This window comes from Penicillium concentricum, assembly GCF_028827145.1.
Source record: "Penicillium concentricum strain IBT 3081 chromosome Unknown utg000006l_segment0_segment0, whole genome shotgun sequence".
NCBI lineage: Eukaryota > Fungi > Ascomycota > Eurotiomycetes > Eurotiales > Aspergillaceae > Penicillium > Penicillium concentricum.
In genome coordinates this window covers 3247449-3268731 of record NW_026622759.1, presented here as the reverse complement: position 1 = coordinate 3268731, position 21283 = coordinate 3247449, and the positions used below count along the sequence as shown (strand labels likewise).

Sequence of the window (21283 nt, the reverse complement as noted above, 5' to 3'; positions counted from 1 at the left end):
GTAGGCTCTCGTGGACTTTGCGTATGACTACAAAGCGGAAAGCTTTATTAGTGTGCGAGATGACAGATTTTCTGTAGTCTTTGTGGTACTCGAGATCCTGAAACTTCTTGCGCTGCTCCTTCAAATCTGCAGGGAACATCGCAGTATGCGTAGATATGTGCAGGGACGTCGCACTGGACACCCGGATATGTGTTGATCAACCATGCACCCCCGACTTCGTTTCGCGCTTCAAATAGTGTGATGAATTGATGTTGGATTTTGTGCGCTATTAGGAGATCTGAGAAGCCTGCTCCGAGAGTTACGTCGCGCATTTTGCATGGTTTATGGCGTAGTCTGTGTTCAGCGGGATGGATGTGCTTGATGAATTTGTGCCATAATCATCGTAGTTGGTGTTGCACTAGTTCCTTCCCTCTTCTGGAATCCGTTGATTCCACTTGCACCTTCCATTTTAGGAAGGCCAGGTACTTCGCTATCTACTGGTGCTGGCACAGAAAGAGTCATTTTGACGGTTGATAGGGTTGAAGAAGCAAGGGTGCGACAGCCGTGATACGCTGATAAACGTCATGTTTCTGACTTTATATCGAATAAAACGGCCGATTGAGAACAATAGCAGAGGTAATATCACGTCCGAATCTGGAAAAGCACTCAGAATTGATGTAATGAAAAATACCGGTCTATAACGCCAAGGAAACGATAAATTACTACCGGTAACAAAATCCAAAGAGCCGAGGGTGTCACGTTTGGGGAGAGATTTTGCGGGGGACAGCTGTCCCCCGCCTTTCGCAATGTGAGGCAGTATTATGGTCGACGGTGTAATTGCAACCTCCAGGCATAATTTCAATCATGTCGGCACCGCTTTGGCTACAATTCACTGGTAATCAAACTAAACGGAAGCGCGCAGAGCTCGCCTGTGTGGCATGTCATAGCAAGAAGGTAAGTTACTTAGTTCTCGGTCTCGGCAAAGAGACTAACGGCTGCAGATTAGATGTGACCTGCAAGCGCGAGGGGCTCAAGGGTATAATAACTGCACCAAGTGCGAATCTGGCGGCAAGGAATGCCGGTGAGTAGCCCTTCCAAGGCTTTTCGGATGTATGGCCTGACCCGGTCACAGAACGAGACCATCAAAACGAGGTCGGCCCGCTGCAAGTGTGGCCCCATTGACACCTCCGGTAACCGAGACCAGTTCATGTGTCCAAATAAATCGTCATGGCTCTATCCCGGATCATCTTGCTGTCAGTCAACCGTCTGGACCGCCTTGTGCCGGGTTAAGAAATGATAGCCGGTCGTTGGACTTCCCCAGAGATCTGCTTCAAAGATCTTCCATCTCCCCGGCACATGTCGAACACGCAAGAACTCAAAGTTTTGACAATATCGGATGGTCGATGAGAGATGATCCATCCCCAGGCCAAGTGCCGACTGATCCCCAGGGCAGGCCTACGCAAGCCATGACCAATGATTCTCCCGCCACTCAGCGAACAGAAGACCACTCAGAGCATAATGATAGCTACCCAATTGGTCATGTCTTCCTACCAGAGTTACAAACAGATGCTCGAGCTCAGGAGCGGCTCATTGCTGAAAGAATGCCCGAGGTACCCAATCTACCTGACCCAGACCTACAACAAACATTCGCAGAAACATACTGGGAGTACTGTTACACATGGTGTCCAGTACTAGACCGAGAGACCCTCTCAGAAGAGCTCACTCGATCTCCGCTACTCGTGAATGCCCTGGCAGTGGTTGGTAGCCATATCAAACCACCCATGATTCCACATGATGGTCCTGCCGGCTACTACGAGCGAGCTCGCACCAGATTCTACAACGATGAAGAGGCAGATGTCATGACCTCGTTGAAAGCTATTTCTCTATTTTATTGGTGGAGCCCGCGGCCACCAACTATCCTCCATCGCCATTCTTCTTGGTGGTGGACTTCGGTGGTCATCCGACATTGCCAACAACTAGGTGTACACAGGGAACCAGGGCCAAACCATCCACTGCGTCAGCAGATCAATCTCAGTCTCCGACGTCGAATATGGTGGACGGCATTTGCGCGTGAGCGACTGACTGCTTTGTGTCAAAGCAAGCCATGTGTCATCGACCCTGAAGACTGTACCCTGTCAGAACCCACATTGGAAGATTTCTCCCAAGACACGGATAAAACCAAAGCTGAAGTCTTCATCTATTGGGTCCGTCTATGCGCTATCATTGGCAAAGTCGCAAAATACCTCGCTCGTTCCAGCGACACTGGATCTTCCGCATTCCCAGCATCGCTGGCCCGCGATCTCATCGGCTGGGTCCAGTCACTCCCTCCCCATCTGCAGCTACCGATTGGATCAGATCGCACAACTCATTTCAATAGAGATGTTCATCAACTTCATCTTCCATATCTGGCCGTCATTATCATAATCCACCTTCAGCGGTCCTCCCCCTCCCAGCCTCTCCCACAAGCATATCCACCAGCAATACTCGCCGCGTCATGCATGGCTCGCATCATGCGGGATATTCTATCTCGCGGGGGAACCCGATTCCTCATGGCCATAACAGGCTGGTATTGCGGTACAGCATTCATTGCGCTGCTACAGGCTCTTCGAATCGAAGGTCTGGCCAAGAGTGCCAATGAAGATCTAGATATCTTGACTCTAGCCGTGGATCAGCTGCGCACCATGTGGCCCACCGCCGCAGTATTCCACTCGGGCTTTGGTCGTCTGCGGCCTAGTGCTACCGCGCCGGACTCTGACTCCCAACGAGCGCCTGGTCCAGAGCTCGGTATGGGCGACGGAACGGTGTATATGGAAATGGCAGATGGTATTGATTGGACTGCCTACTTCCCATTCGCGACTACTGAAACTAGTGGCATTGCTGGTAGACTGCTGGTTCCACATACCGAGGAGCTTTTCTTTGATGATGATGCCTTTGCGGATGCTATGCTTCAGTTTCAGGATTTATTTGAGCCTTGTGATACCCTTACCGAGATGAATCTTTTTATGTAATTATGTTAGAGATGCTGAAAGTGTCAAGATAATGCACTGGTTGTTTAACTCGTCCATGGGGTAATACCCGGGATTCGAAGCTCTCTCTACGTTTTCCTAGATTGCCGATGCGGTCTTTATACAAATGAGTGACACGGCAGGCTTTCCTCATCCGTAGGGGGCAATAGATAGCTGCATCATCTATTTACTGGGGTCGTATTCTGTAAAACTGAAAGTATTCCCTGATGCTTTAGAAACATATCATTTAAGTATCAAATCCTGATAATCTCTCGTGACAACCTCCTCCGCACGCTTTCGATATCCAGGCGCGGGACCCTGATATCGCGCAATGATTCTCTTCTGCTTGTGCGCCAAATTCTTATTAACACCAGTCATCCAAGAATCAACATCGTTGGCAAGCAATCCCACCGCGCAAGTATGAACATGCTCTGTCCAATCCAACACACTCTGCTGCGTAGCCCCGGCAAATGTGATACTCCGATCTCGACAGAACTCAATAAACCGTGCCACCCAGCTCGCAGCATACTCGACACTGCGAGGGATATTCCCAAACATCTGATGCGGCCCCATGACCATCATCATATTGGGGAAGCTTTCAACAAACAAACCTAAAAACGTGCGTGGACCCTCACTCCACTTATCCTTCAGCTTAATCCCATCCACACCGCGGAAATCAATCGCCGTAAAAGACCCAGTCACTGCATCGAACCCGGTGGCATAAACAATCATATCAAACTCAAAGGCCTCATCCTTCGTCTTAATCCCAGACTCGGTAACACATTCAATGGGATTTGATTTAACATCCACCAAACGCACATTGGGCTGATTAAACGCCTCGAAATACCGCGTTTCCATAGGCACGCGTTTCGTCCCGAACCCATGACATTTCGGAATAAGAATCTCCGCCGTGATAGGATCGTGCACGCGCTCACGAATCTTATTCGCAATGAACTCGCTGAACAGAGCATTCGCTTCTTTGCTCGTATTGATATCGCCGAAATTGCTCATCCACTTCGCGAACCCGCGTTGCGCATACAGTTCCTCCCAGAATACCTCGCGGTCTTCGGGGCTCAGATCGAATGTGCTTCGTTTGTCGGGTACGTGCATGAAGCAGTGCCAGGATTCTGCGCATTTGCGGAAGATCTCTGGGTAGCGGGTTCGGATTTCGTTCATTTCTTCCGGGGTGATGGGTGCGTTTCGGAGAGGTAGACTCCAGTTTGGGGTTCGCTGAAAGACAGTCAGATGGCCTACTGTCTTGGAGACTTCTTGGATTACTTGAATGGCGGTTGCTCCGGTGCCGATGACTGCGACGCGTTTGTTTGTGAAGTCGACTTGATCTGCGGGCCAGCGGGCTGTGTGGAAGGCTTCGCCTTTGTAGTCCAGGACACCGGGGATATTGGGTAGGGTGTAGTTGTTCAAAATTCCAATGCAAGTAACGACGAAGCGGGAGGTGTATTGCTGTCCTTTTTCGTCTGTGACGAGCCATGACTTGGTGTCGTCTTGGAAATGTGCTGCCGTGACGCGCGTTTCGAATTGCATGTCTCGACGGAGATCGAATTTATCGCACACGAACTCGCAGTACCGTAATGTTTCGGGCTGCGAGGCAAAATGCTCTGACCAGTTCCACTCATCGAGGACTTCTTGGGAAAATGAGAAATTGTATGAATAGCTTTCAGAGTCGAATCGTGCGCCTGGGTATCGATTCCAGTACCATGTTCCGCCTACACCTCCGCCGGCCTCCAAGACTTTCGTCCGTAGGCCTAATTGTCGCATTCGATATAGAGAGTAAATGCCGGAAAGACCGCCGCCAATGATAAGAACATCGTAGTCGAGGTCTTTGTTCTTCTGGCAGAAGTTTGGTTCTTGGATGCTACCCATGATTATGATTTAACTGTTCGGAGTCAAAATGGATGCAATATTTACTTGGGGGATTATGTTCTAGCTATCAATATATGGTTATCAGTATGAATAACCCTTCGGCCGATAATCTTATGCCGGAAGTATCCCGCGATGGTCGATTTGTGGGGGGAGACCCACATCAATACAGCCGGTATGCGCTTGTATGAAGCTGAGATCGGGATGTCTTTATTGTCTTTCCTCTTTAGTGCTAAGGCCTTGCCGCTTTTTGCTAAGAACTGAGCCTCCCTATTTCTAACCCCAGATTGGTGGCGGTCCAATGAGATAAACTAATAATAAGATGGAAATAGAACGTCACGAAGTTTCATAGACATAGTGGGAAATATGGTAGAATATCATGGCACGAGCTTGTTCAGGACACCTTTCCTACTTGAGCAGGCTGAAATGATTTATGGAGCTGGGGTGCCTAGGTATTAGGAGATGCGCGTGATGAGTAGAAAGTGCCAATAGTGTCTAATGAAGATCCTACCTCTTTCAATGTCTAGCAAAAAGCTATTCCCAATAGATCAAGCACTTGCTTTTTCTTATGTCCGACTTTCAAGGTTTACGGCTAATTGACCTTTTATAATCTTAATAGCTTTGATTTCCGACCGGAGTAGGCAGCCGTCTCTAATAACCTTAGTGTATATAAGGCATTTAATATATAGCAACGGAGGGATTAAGCCCTCGGTCAGATAAAGCTATAATACGAGATAATAGATGTTTATATTACAGATAGTATCTAGGATAAGACTGAGTTTTTCACGATAGATCTTACGAGTCTTGATTTGCGTCTCGACGTCGGAGAGCGAGACTTTTGAGGAAGATATTTTAAGAGTTTCGCCCAGAAAACAAAGGGCAGCGAGAAGAACTTAAGGTTTACTTAATTTCACGGAGATGGTGATGTTGCTCAAGGCACCAATCACCAACATTATACCTGACGTCTCTCTGACCTCCTTCTATTAAAAAAATGTAACCAGCACGGTTTTCGAAGTTAATAGGTGGACGACCCTCAGGTTCCCAATGTTGAACCCCCGTTTTAGTGGGACTGTCAGGTCTACCAATATGGGCGTGGATGGATGTTCTAAATTCGAATCGGAGGTTTGCGAGCTGGAAAAACTATCTAGACTTGAGGCATTTTTTTATTTGACTTTCGATGGGAACATGGATGGGTATATGATCAATATTCCGATTCCCAATTCGGAGACGGTGGATTTTTACATAGCTCTCGATCGTTTCTGACTTCTACTTTTCCTTCATTTCGAAACTTGGATCGAACACAAATTTAAGGATACAATATCACTCTACATCAATCTGTATCAAAGAGCTCACATTCGAGCACCCTTGACCTTACCGAAAAAAAGGTTGTCAATTCACATTTACAACTCCGGGTATTATCAGTCAACCCTTTCAAAATGAACTTTTGGGCGCAAATTCAGGATTCCGCTACCCTCGCTGGAATAAAAGGGCAGTGGGGTGTGAGATATTTGCCTCCACTTCTATCGCAGGACACCAGTCTATTTCGAGACGGATGGGGCACATACTCTGCAAGAGTTGATCAGCTGGAATCTACGCCCTGTAAAGTCAAGCTGTTTCAAGATGGTCGCTTAGTGTCGAATATCTTTGTGCCCGGGACTGATCTCGAAATGGGTAACGGTTTGCTGACCCCAGGTTATTGTGTGCATATCACTGGCAGTGTAGAGGACGATTACTCGGTGCCGAATGTTAGTATGTGGTTGAACAATCAAGAGGTGCATGATCTTTCGGTTACCCGTCGCCTCGGGGCAGTGCGTATTGCGCTCCCACTGCTTCGCATTAATTACAAATACTGTGAATACAGTCAAATTTCACTCTTTGATATTTGGTTTACTTTGTTGGGAGCTATGTAAATCAAAAGTTTTGTTACTATCTATTCATGTTGCTTTATCATCAGTTCCGGAAATCATTATGATAAGCCCAAATGGGTAAACTATCCCGATGTCGATTTTCTATTGATTCCAGAGATACAATATCAGACCCCCGGTCCGTAGGTGGTAGGGGCTATTAGGGCTAGCCGATTGTTTTGACCACCCACGATCGCCATCTCGGCCCATACGGAGTAGTGATCACTATATTGTTCTCGGAAGGTTATCGGAAAAGGATAATATCGTACCCAAGGCCTGAGGCTGTACAATGATGAAATGCGGTGGTTTATCGGACAAGTCCTTACTCGGTTCGGGATCAGCCACGCCGATCTATGCCGATCTATGCTGATCGCCAATCAACTCAATGTAACTCTGTGTTTGAAACAAATTAGTGAATAGCAGCTCATTCGTTCAAAGAATAACCAATGACCCAATTCCCGCGGAGTCCGTCTGCATATTTGTCTGTCCTGATTTCCAATTCACAGCCTGGGGTCTAATGCAGCTATTGAACAATATATAAAGACGCTTAGGATGCCCAGAAGATCGTAACTATCACAAAATCATCCATCATGTTGACATTCAAGCTTTTGACCGCCTTGTTGGCACCAGGTGTGCTATCAGCTGCTTTGCACCCTCGCCAGGAGGCTGATCTCGATGCATTTATCAAGTCGGAGTCTACTCTTGCTCTTAAATCCATCCTGAACAACATTGGCTCCGATGGGTCTGCTGTTTCTGGAGCAGGTGCTGGCATTGTGATTGCATCACCATCTAAATCGGACCCCGATTGTGAGTTCCCATCCTACCAAATTGAAAGAACAGAAACTAATAGCTGCTAGATTTTTATACCTGGACTCGTGATGCAGCCTTAACATTGAAGGTCTTGATTGATGATTTCCTTGCTGGAGAAACCTCCTTGGAATCTACCATCCAAGACTACATCACTGCTCAAGCGAAGCTACAGGCCGTGTCTAACCCATCTGGTGATTTGTCCGATGGAACAGGACTTGCAGAGCCCAAGTATCAAGCAGACGCGACTGCCTTCACAGGTGAATGGGGTCGTCCTCAGCGCGATGGGCCCGCCCTGCGAGCGACAGCCATGATTGGATATGGTAACCATTTGATTGCGGATGAAAAAGAGGCTCTTGCCAAGTCGAACATCTGGCCTAGCGTTCAAAATGATCTAAACTACGTTGCGCAGTACTGGAACCAAACCGGATTCGATCTGTGGGAGGAGGTCGAGGGCTCCTCCTTCTTCACCATTGCCGCACAGCACCGCGCATTGGTCGAGGGTAGCGCCTTTGCCAAGGCGCTGGGAGAGTCCTGTGAGGGATGTGATTCTCAGGCACCCCAGATCCTATGCTACCTGCAGTCCTTCTGGAATGGCAAGTCTATCGTTTCCAACGTGGCTGACAATGGCCGATCCGGTCTCGATGCAAACTCCGTGCTTGCTTCGCTCCAATTGTTCGATCCCAAGGCTGCTTGCGATGACACTACCTTCCAACCTTGCTCTGCTAAGGCCCTATCGAACCACAAGGAATACGTCGACTCGTTCCGTTCAATCTATGGCGTGAACAGCGGTATGGAGGCTGGGGCTGCCGCTGCCGTTGGACGTTATGCCGAGGACACTTATATGGGCGGCAACCCATGGTATGCAACCCTTTTGTTTTCATTTAGCTTAGAACTCTGCTGACATTTCCAGGTACTTGACAACACTGGCCGCCGCCGAGCAGTTGTATGACGCTCTTTACCAGTGGAAGCAACAGAAATCGCTATCCATCACCGAGATCAGCCTTGCTTTCTTCAAGGATCTAGATTCATCTGCCGCCGTTGGAGACTACGCCAGCGATTCGGACACTTACACCTCCCTCACTGCGGCGGTCAAGAAATACGCCGATGGATTCATGTCTGTCGTTCAGAAGTACGCACCCGAAGGGGGAGCTCTTGCCGAACAATTCACTCGGGATGACGGTAGTCCGGCCTCTGCTAAAGACTTGACCTGGTCCTACGCGGCGTTTGTGACTGCTGCTGAGCGTCGCGATGGAACAGTGCCCCCTACTTGGGGTGCGTCGGGTTCCAAGGCGGCCGAGACGTGTGAGGGAAGCTCTGCCGAGGGGACCTACGCGGCACCGGAAGCTGTCTCTTGGTAAACATCAAGAGAGAGCTGGTTGTATATACTCAATCTCAATAGATAAGAGTGTGCATATGTGAGAAATATAAATAGAGTGGAATGAGAATCAGCATGTGATGCAATTCCTTCCTTTTTTTCATCGGAAGGAGGACTTTATGATACGCACGAGTACGATCTTAGAGCAATGGTTAGGTTAAAACTCAAGTGTCCACGGGTAACTGACCATAAGCAACCGAAAGCGTTCTCGTTATCGAGGGTTATACCTAGACTTAAAGTACCACCGGGGTTAAACTCGGGTTTAAAGAACCAGCGTGGAGTTGACATAATAATCTCGTTGGTCGAATAACTAAAAGTGGGAAAGTGCACGAACCCTCTTTCCCACCCTTTTCTGCCTGTGCTCTAAAAGCGGCAGCCCAACTAGAACGGGATAGTTCCATAGTACAGAAGAGCTTGAATTGTTTCTGGTTGTACATAGAAAAGTCATCTATATATTGAAGAGTGATAAGCCTAGCATGTTGAATCTGCAAAATTCATTATCCTATTAGCGATAACGAGAACAACAGTCTTAAAGGGACACTTCAAAAGGCACTTCAAAAGAACATCCAAAAAAGACATCATTATAGTATTTTATAACATCCCTTATATTCTTGAGCCAGATGGACAGATAAATTAATTTAATAAAGTCCTACGTCGTTAAGGATAGAGTACACAGAGGCCGCATACACGGCCGAACTATATTTCGATCCGAAAGGTTAACATGCATTCTACATTACATGCAGAATGTCTCTCGGGAATAATGCTTTAAATAGTCTAAATACACGGAGGTGTAAGAAAGGATTCTAGCTGTGAATACACTCACACCCCATTCTCCTTCCAATAGGCCTCCTCTCCCACAAATTTGAATCAAAGAATGATCCACCTTACCCTACTTCGTAGTTGAGTAAGCAATAATAACAAACACACAATTCTCCCAACGGAATACAATTCACCTACAATTTCCCAACCGTCTTTTTAACAAGCGAGATGTCATCAAAAGTGGACACAAGCGGGCCAGATACGCTCTGACCCCGCGACCGCTGAAGCTCGAATGCCCCGCCGGGATAGAAATCTCGCTTCGTCTCGCTTTTTGGGTGACATGGGTGGGGACGGATGGGATCCGACACGGGCGGGTATATTGGGGGTCAAAATATACCCCCGTAATGGCAGTAGTTGCCGAGCTACCTAGTCGGGTCGGACTTACGAGCGGATTCGCGTAAAGAGGAGTCTACATTTACTGGGAAACCTGGTAAAATTGCTTTGAATCTAGGTCTTCCTGTTAAGTTGATAGTGGAAATGTTGGGTCTCCACAGGAACTTCGGTTGTCTCCCCGCGTTTTCCCCGTGGGGTATGGTATTGGTATTGATTTACTGTACCTAGGTAGGTATGTATATATACCGGCTTACCAGATTAACTTTCGGTGTTACTAGACTCTCGGTTATTAACATGGGTTTATTACAATCTTGGAAGTTCAATAGATCTAGATCCATACTCCACTAAAAAAAGAGTGCTATTGCTCGCTTTTTTGGTTTCCCCCACAGGTCCATGGCCCCCTTTCTTCTGGGGTAAAATGGATACCCCACGGAATGAAGCAGATAGCTTTCAGTATTCCTATGGCAATGAATTGATCTGTTTATGAGAATCCACTCCAAGATCACTAACTACATGCTATACAACACGCCTGGCTGATTCAGTGGACTAAAATCATTCGAAAATGACAGGCTCCAACAGACCAGACAATGACGACCTCTCCGTCAGATCGAAGAGCTCGAGCTTCGATCTTCAAGACTTGAAAAAGCTCTCTGCTATCGACACACTACACAATGACGAGGCACTCAAAGTTCTCGCCAACTATAGTGGCGATGACATATGGACAGAAGAAGAAGAGAAAAAGCTTCTCTCCAAAATCGACTGGCGACTGATGCCTATCTTGTGCGTGACATATGGATTGCAATATTATGACAAGGCGATGTTCTCACAAGCTGTACGTTCCCACCCTCATAGCTATATCTACAGCTCTTCTAATATAACCCAGGCCCTGTTTGGCATGCGGACAGATCTAGACCTCGATATCGGGAACCGATATTCATTCTCTGCGGCAATCTTGTACCTCGGGTTCATGGTAGGAGCATATCCGGCCATGATGCTAGCACAGAGATTCCCCGTTGAACGCGTCGCCTCGGTTATCATTACGCTCTGGGGTATCTGTCTCATATTCACACCATTGTGCTCCAACTACAAAGCGCTCTACACACAACGGTTTTTCCTGGGCATGTTAGAGAGCGGTATCAGTCCTATGTTTATGCTTCTCGTTGTGAGTGAGGAATCGAAGAGACGACAGATTATATCAAATTCTAACTGGATTTGTTTATAGGGCGGTTGGTACAAGAAGAACGAACAAGCCATGCGAATGGGGTAAGGCCATCTACTCTCTTCTCTCAGATCCCCATCTAATATCTGCAGAATATGGTACTCCTGCACAGGCTACGTATCCGTCTTCTCCCCGTTACTAAACTACGGACTGGGTCATATAACGGGCACACTATCCCCGTGGAAATACATGTACTTTGTAGCAGGCGCAGTGACCATAATCTGGGGACTACTACTCGTCTTCCTACTCCCACCAGACCCAGTCCGAGCACGCGGGTTTAACGAACGACAACGCTACATCGCCGTAGCTAGACTACGATCGAACAACTCCGGCGTGCGAAACACACACTACAAAGGCGGCCAAGTCACCGAGCTACTAGCAGACATACGCTTCTGGCTAATTTTCATCGTGGCGTTCCTAAGCATGATAGCCAACGGGCCTGTGTCGACATTCACGCCTATCATTATCAACTCGTTTGGGTTTGACACGCTCAATTCGCTGCTGCTGGTCATGCCGCAGGGGTTCCTGGCTGGTAGTTACCAGCTTCTTGGGCCGTATTTGGCATATCGGTATGATGGGAATGGGGTGAGGGCTTGGATTGTCTTTGCTTGTCAGATGATTACTACGCTTGCGGCTTTGTTGCTTGTTGTTCTGCCGCTTGATGCTACCGGTGGTATGCTCTTTGCGTGCTATCTTCTGCCCGCTGTTGGGGGTGGATACGCTGTTCTTATGGGATTGCAAATTGCCAATATTGCTGGCTATACGAAGCGGTCTATTGCTTCGTCCGGGCTTTATATTGGGTATTGCCTGGGTACGTTTAGTCTGGTGTTTAGTCGTGCTAGAGCTGATTTCTGATTAGGCAACTTCACCGGTCCGTTGATGTTCAAGGAAAATGATGCTCCTCGCTATGTGCCGGGATTTATTGTTGTTGTCGTGACCTCCTTCGTTGCCGGTATCACTGTGCTTATCTATCGGTTTGTGTGCGTTTGGGAAAATCGCAAGCGAGACCAGTCTGGGACTGCCGAGGGATATGAAAATGCGTACCAGGACGATTTGACTGATAAAACGGTGAGTATGAGAGTAGTTCTGTTAGCTTGTTGCTTGCTAACTGTCAATGTTCTGATCAGAATCCTCAATTCAGGTATATTTTGTAGACCGGGTTCCGTGTGGTGTCACACTGTTCAAAATCAGCTTTATACGCAAATGTCACAGCCTCTTTTGCACTTACTATATGTATTTTATTTTATTTTATCCATAGATGCGCGACCAAATCGACCCCTGATTGAATCAGGCTGCACTGTCTTCCTAATTCTTCGTTAGAGATTATCCGTGGAGGGATCGTGTTTAAAAGTATGCAAGCCCCAACTATGTAGGAAATAGAAAGACCCAATATACCAAAAAATGCCGAGGCTAACTAGGGGAGGTACAGCCCTCCTCCTACGGCCAGAAGATAAAATAATATTTAGACACAATATAGAGCAAAGAGAACGCAAATAGACTAGCTCAAAAAACACAATAATCACTCCCATCGAAGCAGGGTGCTACGATCAAAGAGCTCTCAAAAGGGTGCCTCGCGGAAGGAAAAGAAGAAGAGGACAGCAGGGATCAAACGCCAGTTATACATTCCAATCCATTCTGCCAAAGAGTATGATTCGCTGAGATGAGAAGAAACGCCATTAAATGCCGGGGAGAGTTCGTGGTATAGTCATTATAGATCACCGTCTGTGTCAGTCGCCACCATGCGCTGTTTCTGCTTATCTTTGCTCTTCATCTTCAGTGCGTCGATTGTATTCTGCACTTCGTGTCTGGCCTCTGTTTCAAGATTGGTGCGTTCATCTGGCTCAAGTGTTTCCTTGTCGCCGACCCGCTCGTATAGCATGCGAGAGATGGACCGGTTGATGTTCGTATATTGCTCTTTCGAGATGGTCTTCTTCTTATAGTGGGGTTTCAATCCAGTGCCCACCATTTTCTGGATGTCGGCTTTGAGGGCGAGGGATGGACCAGACCGAGTGGGGGATGAGTCGGGTGAGCGGGAGGCTCCCATATACAATGCACGTTGGGGGATGCGAGAGCGAGGACGGCCCGGCTGGCGTTGTGGCTTGTCTTCTTTGGCGTCATTTGTCGATGGACTACCCGATATGGACACTTCGGGTGAGAACGGAGGAGATGAGGGTTCGGCGGGGGAGGATAGTTGAAGAGGGGAGATGGGGTGGCTTCGCGGGAAAGGTGGCGGTGTGGCCGCTGATAGGAGAGGGGAAGAATAACGAGATGAGGCGGGGGAGATGGACGGAGAAGAAGGACCAGGGGATGGGTGGTCGGTAGGAGCGACAGATGTCGAAGCTAAAGGTCCATATGAATGACTCGGTGCGTCTTCGACTTCCTTCAATAATGATGACAAGAAGCTTGGTCCGGTGGGATTGTCACCACTTGGTCGGACATTGGAGCTCGCAGCCCTGGATGATTCACCAGTTTGAGTTTGCTGTGCGAGAGCTGCGAGCTCCTGCGGCCTCCTCGTTCGAGGGCGCTTCAACTTGCGTTCTGGTTCTGTGGGCTCGGGGGACGGCGACATGGTCGGCTCTTTGCGCTTCCTAGCTGCGCTCGGGTTGTTTTCGATCTCTCGTGCCCTCTCGAAGGCGTTCCAAGCCCGCATCTCCTCCACGGATTCGGGCTCCGGTGTCGGAACTCTAGGAACCCGAGGTCGCGATGGTCGGGCATGGTCAAGATCGAACAGGGATGCCGTGTCGCGAAACCGACTACCACCACCTTGTCGCTCAGCGACCTCGAAGCGACGTTGCCAAGCTTGAAATTCGCGCTGGTTGGCCTGCTCGCGGCGGCGTTGTTGCATCGCACGTTCGGCAGATCGATCGTCATCGAAAGGAAAATCAAGATCGAGATTCAGATGATCCCAAACAGATTGCCAGACTCGTGCCCAATGGAGAGAATTCGTCTGGGTTCGATTCTGCAGTCGTCTCTGCTGAGCCCTAGTTCGTCGACTCCGCTGCTCGATCGCCCGAGACGGCCGTGCTGATACCTCGGGAGCCGGTCCCAGAGCACGCAACTCCATGCATTGTTGGCAGTACCATGACCCAGAGGGAATCTCGTCCAAACCTAGGCAGTATAGGTGAGAAGGTCCATCGCACCCATCGCATAATAGGAGAACATCCTCGTTGTCGGCTTGCCCGCAAATTGTACAGGGTTGAAAATCGATCAAGTCATCCTCCACATATTCAATAATCATGGAAGGATCAACTTCGGCCACTTGGGTTCGGTCCTGGACAGCGTAGGACGAAGTAACAGTTCCTATAACAAATCAATATAGTCAGTACTTGTAATCAAGAGAGGACGGGACCAATAAGTTAAGGGAAGGGGGAGAGTCACACCTCCGACACTATCACTCAACTCCACCATATTGAAACTGCGCCGACATATTGGACAACTATTTGCCCGTTCAACCCATGGTTTTAAACAATTATTATGTAGGACATGACCACAGGGAAGTAGCTGAGCGATCTGCGAGTCCCCATTGAAGTCGCCATCCTTCAAATCAAGGCTCACAGGTTCAAGAGGATCACCCGCTCCTTCACCAAGGTCTCCTAAACAAACAATACAGGTATCGGACATGGACGAGAGATTTATAAGAGAAGACGAAGTCCATGAAGAGCGCTCAAGAAGTGTAGAAGCGAGAGTGGTGTGGGGAGCGCCTTTTGAAGGTGGGCCGGATTACCGGACTAACGCAAAGCAGGAACGTGACGGAGGCGAATGATGTCCTCAAGGTGGATTTGGGCTATTTCGATTGTATTACAATATTGGAAATATTCAAAAGAATTGATGTATTATATGTTGTAGTTCTTTTTTTATTATGGCAATAGAGTACTATTCCTAAGTATCTGATCTCGTCATAGACATCCTGCAACCATTTAATAAGGTCCTTGTACAACACAAACTACACAAAGTACCTACTAAAAAAGCAAGGTGGTCGGTTTACATTCGAAAATGACTACATTAGGCGCCCATGATTTGGCTGAAACCCGAATTACAGCCCTGGGGCCAGGGTGAACAGTTCGCACCTTAGTCATCGTGTAAGATCTGCGGGCAAATTACCCACGACCAATATCATACCAGGGTATGTATGTATCATGTGGATTTGAGTATGCCAGGCACCCGGTGCAAATGTCCAGGTGCACGTAGAAAGTACGAAGATATAGTCTGGAGCGCAATCGATCCAAGACAGTGCGATACGCTAAGAGGTCCAGGTGACCTCCAAACCATAATCCAAGTCTACGTGACTGTCCGGCACCTGAGCAACCACACAAGACCGATATGCAGCCCATCCATATGATTCACACGGTCGCAGAACATCGAAGTAATCAGGTGGAGGATCTTAGATTGACCGGTGAAATTGTCTATCATGTAGGTATCGACCGAGGCGAACTTTGGGAGACCAGTCACGTCGATATACGTTATACTCGGGGCGAAGCGGATATTGCACAAGAAATTCGTAATCCCGAATTTTTTTCATTCATTTTTGGTATTCAGACGTAACCGTAAAAGAGAAATGAAACCACACAATCCTCCCATTTAGACCTCAGCGATCTCACGCAGACGACGGATGGTGGAGCGGGTGGCAGCGGCAGCGGGGGTGCTGGAGAAAATAGAACTATCAGTAACGTGTTTTCGTTGTGTTGTGAATTGCGACTGTGTGCGCCAACCCAGGTCGATCCCCGGGTCGGATCACATTGTCCTTGCGATAGGTGTGCGACTTACGAGACGACGTAAGCACCGCCGGCAACAGTCTTGTCGCAGCCCTTGCACTCCCAGATACCGACAGCCTTGCGCTTGACGGTGTTCTTTCCGCAGAAAGTGCAGACGTAGCGGGCGTGCTGGGTGACTTCCATCTTCTTCACCTGCTTACGCAGGGAGGCACCGTATCTGTTGGTAAATTGTTAGAATCCGTTGTCGTTGGGTAATCGCTATGAGTCGTGTGTCTCGATCGAAATCACAGTCGTGTGGGCGCGAATTGGGCGAATGTCATACCTGGTACCATATTTACCGGTGATGCCGACCTCTGTGGAAAATAGTTAGCATCGAGCAATTCGGCTGACAGTGTGTTAAATTTGAGAATAGGAACATACTCTTGGTGCGCTTCGTCATCTTGGCTGATGTAGAGGATGAAGATGGGTATTCAACAGGAGACCAAAAAGAACGCTTTGAATGAGGGCGGGTTGTGCTGTGGATTCTCGCTTAGGGCTCTTGGCTTGGTGCGATCACCTGACCCATTTTGAGTTAGTGGGCTTATGTCAGGTGGATGGCCTCAGGTTTCTGATGCTTACTTTGTGTTTCGAAGGTCCACAAGGTCCACCAGATTGAGACGATGACGATGTTAGTGGATGTGATTTGGATTGAATTTGGGGTTTGATTTGATATTCAATTCTTGGGAATACGTATTGAAATTTTTTTTTTTAAGGGAATTTATTGCCTGTTAAATAAGGTGTCTAATTCCTTGTCCAATTCAATATTTCCCTACGGCAAAGATGAATGATCCTGTACAATTATTTTATATTGCCCATCTATCTATTTTAATTCGGCTTGAATTGTGTTCCAGACCGTTTCTCCTTTTCTCGGGCTAATCAATCTATCCGGTCACGTGATCATTCATGCCATTCCATATAAACACCAATTCCCAGATTAAGTTAGTAGAATATTGTGTAACATATTCAGTTACTTCTAGTGTAAAGCTTCAAAAACTCTTTGGCTATTTTACCTGCTCCCATTTTCTACCACCACACGGCATTTTTTAAGCGTGCCGAGGAGCTTGTGATCTTGCCGAAAGCTCCCTTGTTCTACAAAGCTACATCATAGACTCCAAACCTATTGATTCAACCACCATGACTTCCAACAGACAGTACGACCTGATTTTACTGGGTCCGACTGGTTATACTGGCCGACTTTGCGCAGAGCATATTGTGCAGAACCTTCCTACCGATCTGAAATGGGCTGTCGCAGGTCGTTCCGCGCAGAAAATCGAGTCTATCGCCCAGGAATTGAAAGCTCTTAACCCAGATCGCCTGCAACCAGGTATATAACCTAAAGCCTCATTTGTATACAGCTTTTGGATCTCAATGCTCACTCTGATGTGATATAGATGTCTTGGTCGTTCAACTGAAGTCCACCGAGCTCAACGAGCTTGCCCAGAAAACGCGGCTGGTTATCAATTGTGTGGGTCCCTACCACTTGTACTCGACCCCAGTCGTGGAGGCATGTGCTGTCAATGGAACTCACTATGTGGATGCGTAAGTTTGTGCTTTGTACTCGTTCGAGTCATTTGAACACTTGCTAATCGTTACAGTACTGGAGAAACACCCTGGGTCAAGTCGATCATTGAGAAGTACCATGAAACTGCCAAGGCCAATGGCGCTATTGTTCGTTCTGCACCCAATTTCTGTTAGTTATCTTCATACTAATCTCAGACAGATGATCCCTTGTTCTGGTGTTGAGAGTGTCCCTGCTGATATCCTGGCATGGGCTCTGGTTAAGCGAGTCCGAGAGGACCTCTCGTCCCCAACCCGCCATATCAACAGCACGATCAAGGAAATGAAGTATGTAAATTCATGTCCACAAAGAAAGACATCTCTAATCCTATCACCAGATCCTCCGGTGCCAGCGGCGGTACTATAAGTACTATTCTAACCACCTTCGAAGCATTTTCAATGTCCGACCTATCCAAGTCAATGAGTCCCTTCTCATTGGCAGCATCCCCGCCACCAAAGAACGTCCCCGGTGAATCAATCCTGGAGAAGCTATTCGGCGCACGCTCGATTCGCGACTTGGGTACCGTGACAACCTCCCCATCCGGCCTCTGCGATATGACCATCGTGCACCGCAGCAGCAGCCTGATGCCAGAGTTGTACGGGCCGCACTTCTTCTTCCGTCAGTTCCTATCGGTCCGTAATGCGCTGATTGGCGTCGCTATCCACATTGGCTTCTTGGTTGCAATTTCGCTGCTTGCGCTGCCGCCGGTGCGCTGGCTCGTGCGGAAATTCGTCTTCGCCCCTGGCACTGGCCCGCGCAAGGAGGACTCGGCAAATGATCTTCTCGAGTACCATGCCATTGCTACTGCAGATAGTCCTTCAGCACAGCGCGTCTTCGGTAAGATCACTTACCACGGCGGTATGTACCCCTTTACTGGACTGTTGCTGGCTGAGGCTGCCATGGTTATTCTTAATGAGGAGGAGAAGATCAAGAAGGTCTCGCGTGGTGGCATTGTTACTCCCGCTACGCTGGGTCAGGAGTACGTGGACCGCTTGGAGAAGGTCGGCTGCAAAATCGAGACGAAGGTGTTTCAGTACTAAATAGGTTCATTGTTTACGAAATTCCAGCCCTGTGCAGTTATGCTGGCTCAAGCAACTGCTTGCGACTTGTGATGAAGCGCATGTTCTTAATACTTTGACGATATGAGATACGTACTTTCGCAATAATCAGTGCTTTTCACTATGCCACTATACCTACCGTTTCTCCGATCAGAGCTTGCCAGTCCTTCCATCGGCAGCGGACTGGTCCTTCAACCAAGTTCCAATAATCTCATTGACTTCCTCGGGCTTCTCCCACAAAGCCCAGTGCCCAGTATTAACCTGCTTCAGGGTCAGTCGTGGGACCTGCTTTGGCATGGATTTACCCAAATGAGCCGGCAGAGCTTGATCCCTCAGTCCCTGGATAAACAGCGTAGGAACCTGGATCACCCTGTCGAGAATAGCAAGCTCATCTTCATAGTTCACGTCGCGGGTGCGGTACCAATTAACTGTAGAAATTATTAGCAAGAATCCAAGCTAGCGAATCAAGAAAAAATCATACGGGGTCCATGAATTCCACTCCGAGCAAATTCATTCGTGTAAAACTCCAACTCCTGGAGAAAGTCAGCATAACAACCCCTAAACCCAAAGCAAATAAACCCAACTTACCTCCTCACTCAGCAACCTCGAAATCTTCAACTTGCCAATCGTATCAACCATAACACCCTTATTGGCATCAAAACCAAACTCGCCCGCCTCCGTACGACCCCCATAAAGCGCAAGCAAAAACTGGCGGATCTCATCCTTAGACCGAATAACCTTCTCCAAGTCCCCGCTCTTGAACTGCAGCTGGTATCCAAAGTGCGGCGTCACATTGCGAACAAGGTCTTCGATAGATATATTCTTCGCCATGGGTCGTGCATAAGGCACACAGACTGTGAACAGGTGGCTTACAAGCTCTGGATGCCAGAGGGCAATACGGTAGGCGAGTGCGGCGCCCCTGCTTTGCGTGTTAGCTATGCAGTTCTAGGAAAGAAGGTTCCCCGGGCGTGCTTGCCAGTCATGTCCACCTAGGATGATTTGGGTTTCGCCTAGATGGGTTGCTAGGGCTTTGATATCTGCTGCGCAGCTTTTGTGCGAGTACGGGGTGAATTCATCCGGGGCGTCCTTGTTGAATTATTGTCAGACGATAATTTGCCATATACCGTCGAAGGACGGAAGACTCACTGTTCGTCCGTATCCGAGGCAGTCGAGAGCTACCACACGGAATCCCATGTCTACGAGCATGGGAATCTGATACCGCCATCCCATGGAGAGGTCGGGGAAGCCATGGATCTATGGAGAATACATGTTAACACGTGTGGTTTTTTATTGAGTTGACTCCTTACCAGGAAGACAGTGGCTTCATATTGCCCTGATTTAGGCTGGCTCAGGAGGTAAGCTGTAAGTTGTCAGTTCGATTTGTTTCATATAGAAGACATCGGAGTATGAACTCCTCTTCCTTGAAGTGCGGTATGCTCACAGTAGTTATGACCGTTGAGTGTAGCGGTCTTGTACTGAATTCGGGAGTCCCCTGATACTTGGATCTTGTCGACTGGCATGACGAGCTAATTCAGGGAGTGATAGGTATGTTTTCAAGTTCGTCGTGAGGTGAAAGGGGGATTTATGGATGTGGGGGGAACTTGAAGATACTTGTGACACCTTTATAGGGTCCAAGCTTTGAAGTACTATATATAGCAGTACAACTCCACAGGCTATTGGGTAAATAGAATACAAATTGCGACTTGTAGTAGAGCGAACAAAAGATATTATACTGAAAGATGAATAATCATTCATTAAAACTGCAGATGTCGGAGAGATGGCGCTCACGATTCAGCCTCGGCACGTTGGAGGCGGCCAAGTGGGGGGCCAAGCTACTAGTGTGAACCCTACTCTATGGGCATTTTATACACATTTCTACTTTCTATTCCTACTTGGCGTTTACTAGGGCAACTGTGAAAAGAAATTCTTGGATTCCTGGAGAGGGTTCATTTCCTAGTGCTGATGTGCGATTAGCACGGGGGATATCAGGGTGAGTACCGGTTGGTACAAAGTCTACATTGGCAAGTAGATTGGGGTTGCTGACTGGAGGCTCCCTTGCTGAAAAAAGTTACATATCTTCCTCGAGAGGTGTGACTTCATAGGAAGCGGCCTGACTTGCCAATATCCTTAAATTTGAATGTACACCGCAATCATTGCCCCCAGTGCTGACGGTCAAATGTCGCAAAGATGCAAAAATGCAACAAAGGCAGGCCAGATAACAAGCAGATCTCTGGCCGAGATATCTGGTTCAAGTAGTTCCTTGATATTCTCCACTTGCTCCAAGTACCTTACTACTTGGCTTGACGACGAGGAAACGTGATCACCGTCCAAGGTCGTGTCAGCACAGTTGTTGAAGGGCAGAAGGGCCGCTAGGTACCAGGCCTTACAAGCCTTGTTGTTACTGAACTGTGCCTCATCTACGTCGTCAGAGACAAAAAAGGCCATGATCTGTGAGGACGAAAGCTTTGCATTTACATTTGCATGTGTAGGTCTAAGTTCACGACGGATCCACGTGGTGACGATCCACCTGCTCCATAACTGAAATCATCTGCCACAGCCATTATTTCTCCGATAAGGAGCTCACGGGCGAGTCT

At 48.1% G+C, this 21283-nt stretch overlaps 9 protein-coding genes across 9 annotated transcripts; 5 read left to right on the top strand and 4 right to left on the bottom strand.

Moving 5' to 3' along the window:
* Nucleotides 1-843: 843 nt before the first annotated feature.
* On the top strand, nt 844-2987 carry N7517_011477 (uncharacterized protein; the record flags this gene model as incomplete). The annotated part of the gene is made up of 3 exons (XM_056729200.1): nt 844-933; nt 981-1060; nt 1112-2987. 3 exons carry the CDS (start codon nt 844-846, stop codon nt 2985-2987), a joined length of 2046 nt encoding a protein of 681 aa, XP_056575015.1.
* A 240-nt stretch (nt 2988-3227) lies between these two features.
* N7517_011476 (flavin-containing monooxygenase) lies at nt 3228-4865 on the bottom strand (the record flags this gene model as incomplete). The annotated part of the gene is made up of 1 exon (XM_056729199.1): nt 3228-4865. The coding sequence occupies one exon, from the start codon at nt 4863-4865 to the stop codon at nt 3228-3230; it is 1638 nt and encodes a 545-aa protein (XP_056575014.1).
* A 1433-nt stretch (nt 4866-6298) lies between these two features.
* On the top strand, nt 6299-6772 carry N7517_011475 (uncharacterized protein; the record flags this gene model as incomplete). Its single annotated transcript, XM_056729198.1, has 1 exon — nt 6299-6772. The coding sequence occupies one exon, from the start codon at nt 6299-6301 to the stop codon at nt 6770-6772; it is 474 nt and encodes a 157-aa protein (XP_056575013.1).
* Nucleotides 6773-7317: 545 nt separating this feature from the next.
* On the top strand, nt 7318-8934 carry N7517_011474 (glycoside hydrolase family 15 protein; the record flags this gene model as incomplete). Its single annotated transcript, XM_056729197.1, has 3 exons — nt 7318-7573; nt 7624-8434; nt 8487-8934. Coding segments are annotated over 3 exons (1515 nt in total), but the record flags the coding sequence as incomplete, so codon positions are not given.
* A 1731-nt stretch (nt 8935-10665) lies between these two features.
* Nucleotides 10666-12476, top strand: N7517_011473 (uncharacterized protein; the record flags this gene model as incomplete). The annotated part of the gene is made up of 6 exons (XM_056729196.1): nt 10666-10935; nt 10987-11265; nt 11326-11366; nt 11415-12133; nt 12182-12390; nt 12450-12476. The coding sequence occupies 6 exons, from the start codon at nt 10666-10668 to the stop codon at nt 12474-12476; spliced, it is 1545 nt and encodes a 514-aa protein (XP_056575011.1).
* A 554-nt stretch (nt 12477-13030) lies between these two features.
* N7517_011472 (putative PHD and RING finger domain protein) lies at nt 13031-14943 on the bottom strand (the record flags this gene model as incomplete). Its single annotated transcript, XM_056729195.1, has 2 exons — nt 13031-14622; nt 14703-14943. The coding sequence occupies 2 exons, from the start codon at nt 14941-14943 to the stop codon at nt 13031-13033; spliced, it is 1833 nt and encodes a 610-aa protein (XP_056575010.1).
* Nucleotides 14944-15817: 874 nt separating this feature from the next.
* Nucleotides 15818-16524, bottom strand: N7517_011471 (60S ribosomal protein eL43). The gene is made up of 4 exons (XM_056729194.1): nt 16455-16524; nt 16357-16387; nt 16087-16251; nt 15818-15964 (listed from the first exon to the last, which is right to left on the bottom strand). Exons 1-4 carry the CDS (start codon nt 16471-16473, stop codon nt 15901-15903), a joined length of 279 nt encoding a protein of 92 aa, XP_056575009.1. The 5' UTR covers nt 16474-16524; the 3' UTR covers nt 15818-15900.
* A 683-nt stretch (nt 16525-17207) lies between these two features.
* N7517_011470 (saccharopine dehydrogenase family protein) lies at nt 17208-18671 on the top strand (the record flags this gene model as incomplete). The annotated part of the gene is made up of 5 exons (XM_056729193.1): nt 17208-17397; nt 17465-17612; nt 17669-17741; nt 17794-17918; nt 17969-18671. The coding sequence occupies 5 exons, from the start codon at nt 17208-17210 to the stop codon at nt 18669-18671; spliced, it is 1239 nt and encodes a 412-aa protein (XP_056575008.1).
* Nucleotides 18672-18839: 168 nt separating this feature from the next.
* Nucleotides 18840-20209, bottom strand: N7517_011469 (alpha/beta fold hydrolase; the record flags this gene model as incomplete). The annotated part of the gene is made up of 7 exons (XM_056729192.1): nt 18840-19117; nt 19171-19222; nt 19278-19624; nt 19679-19775; nt 19836-19943; nt 19997-20049; nt 20131-20209. 7 exons carry the CDS (start codon nt 20207-20209, stop codon nt 18840-18842), a joined length of 1014 nt encoding a protein of 337 aa, XP_056575007.1.
* Nucleotides 20210-21283: the final 1074 nt, after the last annotated feature.

What these genes read in the sequence shown, in the direction of transcription:
- N7517_011471 (XM_056729194.1), bottom strand. An exon ending in ACCGGTAAATATGGTACCAG is followed by an intron (nt 16,252 to 16,356) that starts GTATGACATTCG and finishes ATTTACCAACAG; the next exon opens with ATACGGTGCCTCCCTGCGTA. An exon ending in GGCGGTGCTTACGTCGTCTC is followed by an intron (nt 15,965 to 16,086) that starts GTAAGTCGCACA and finishes TATTTTCTCCAG; the next exon opens with CACCCCCGCTGCCGCTGCCA.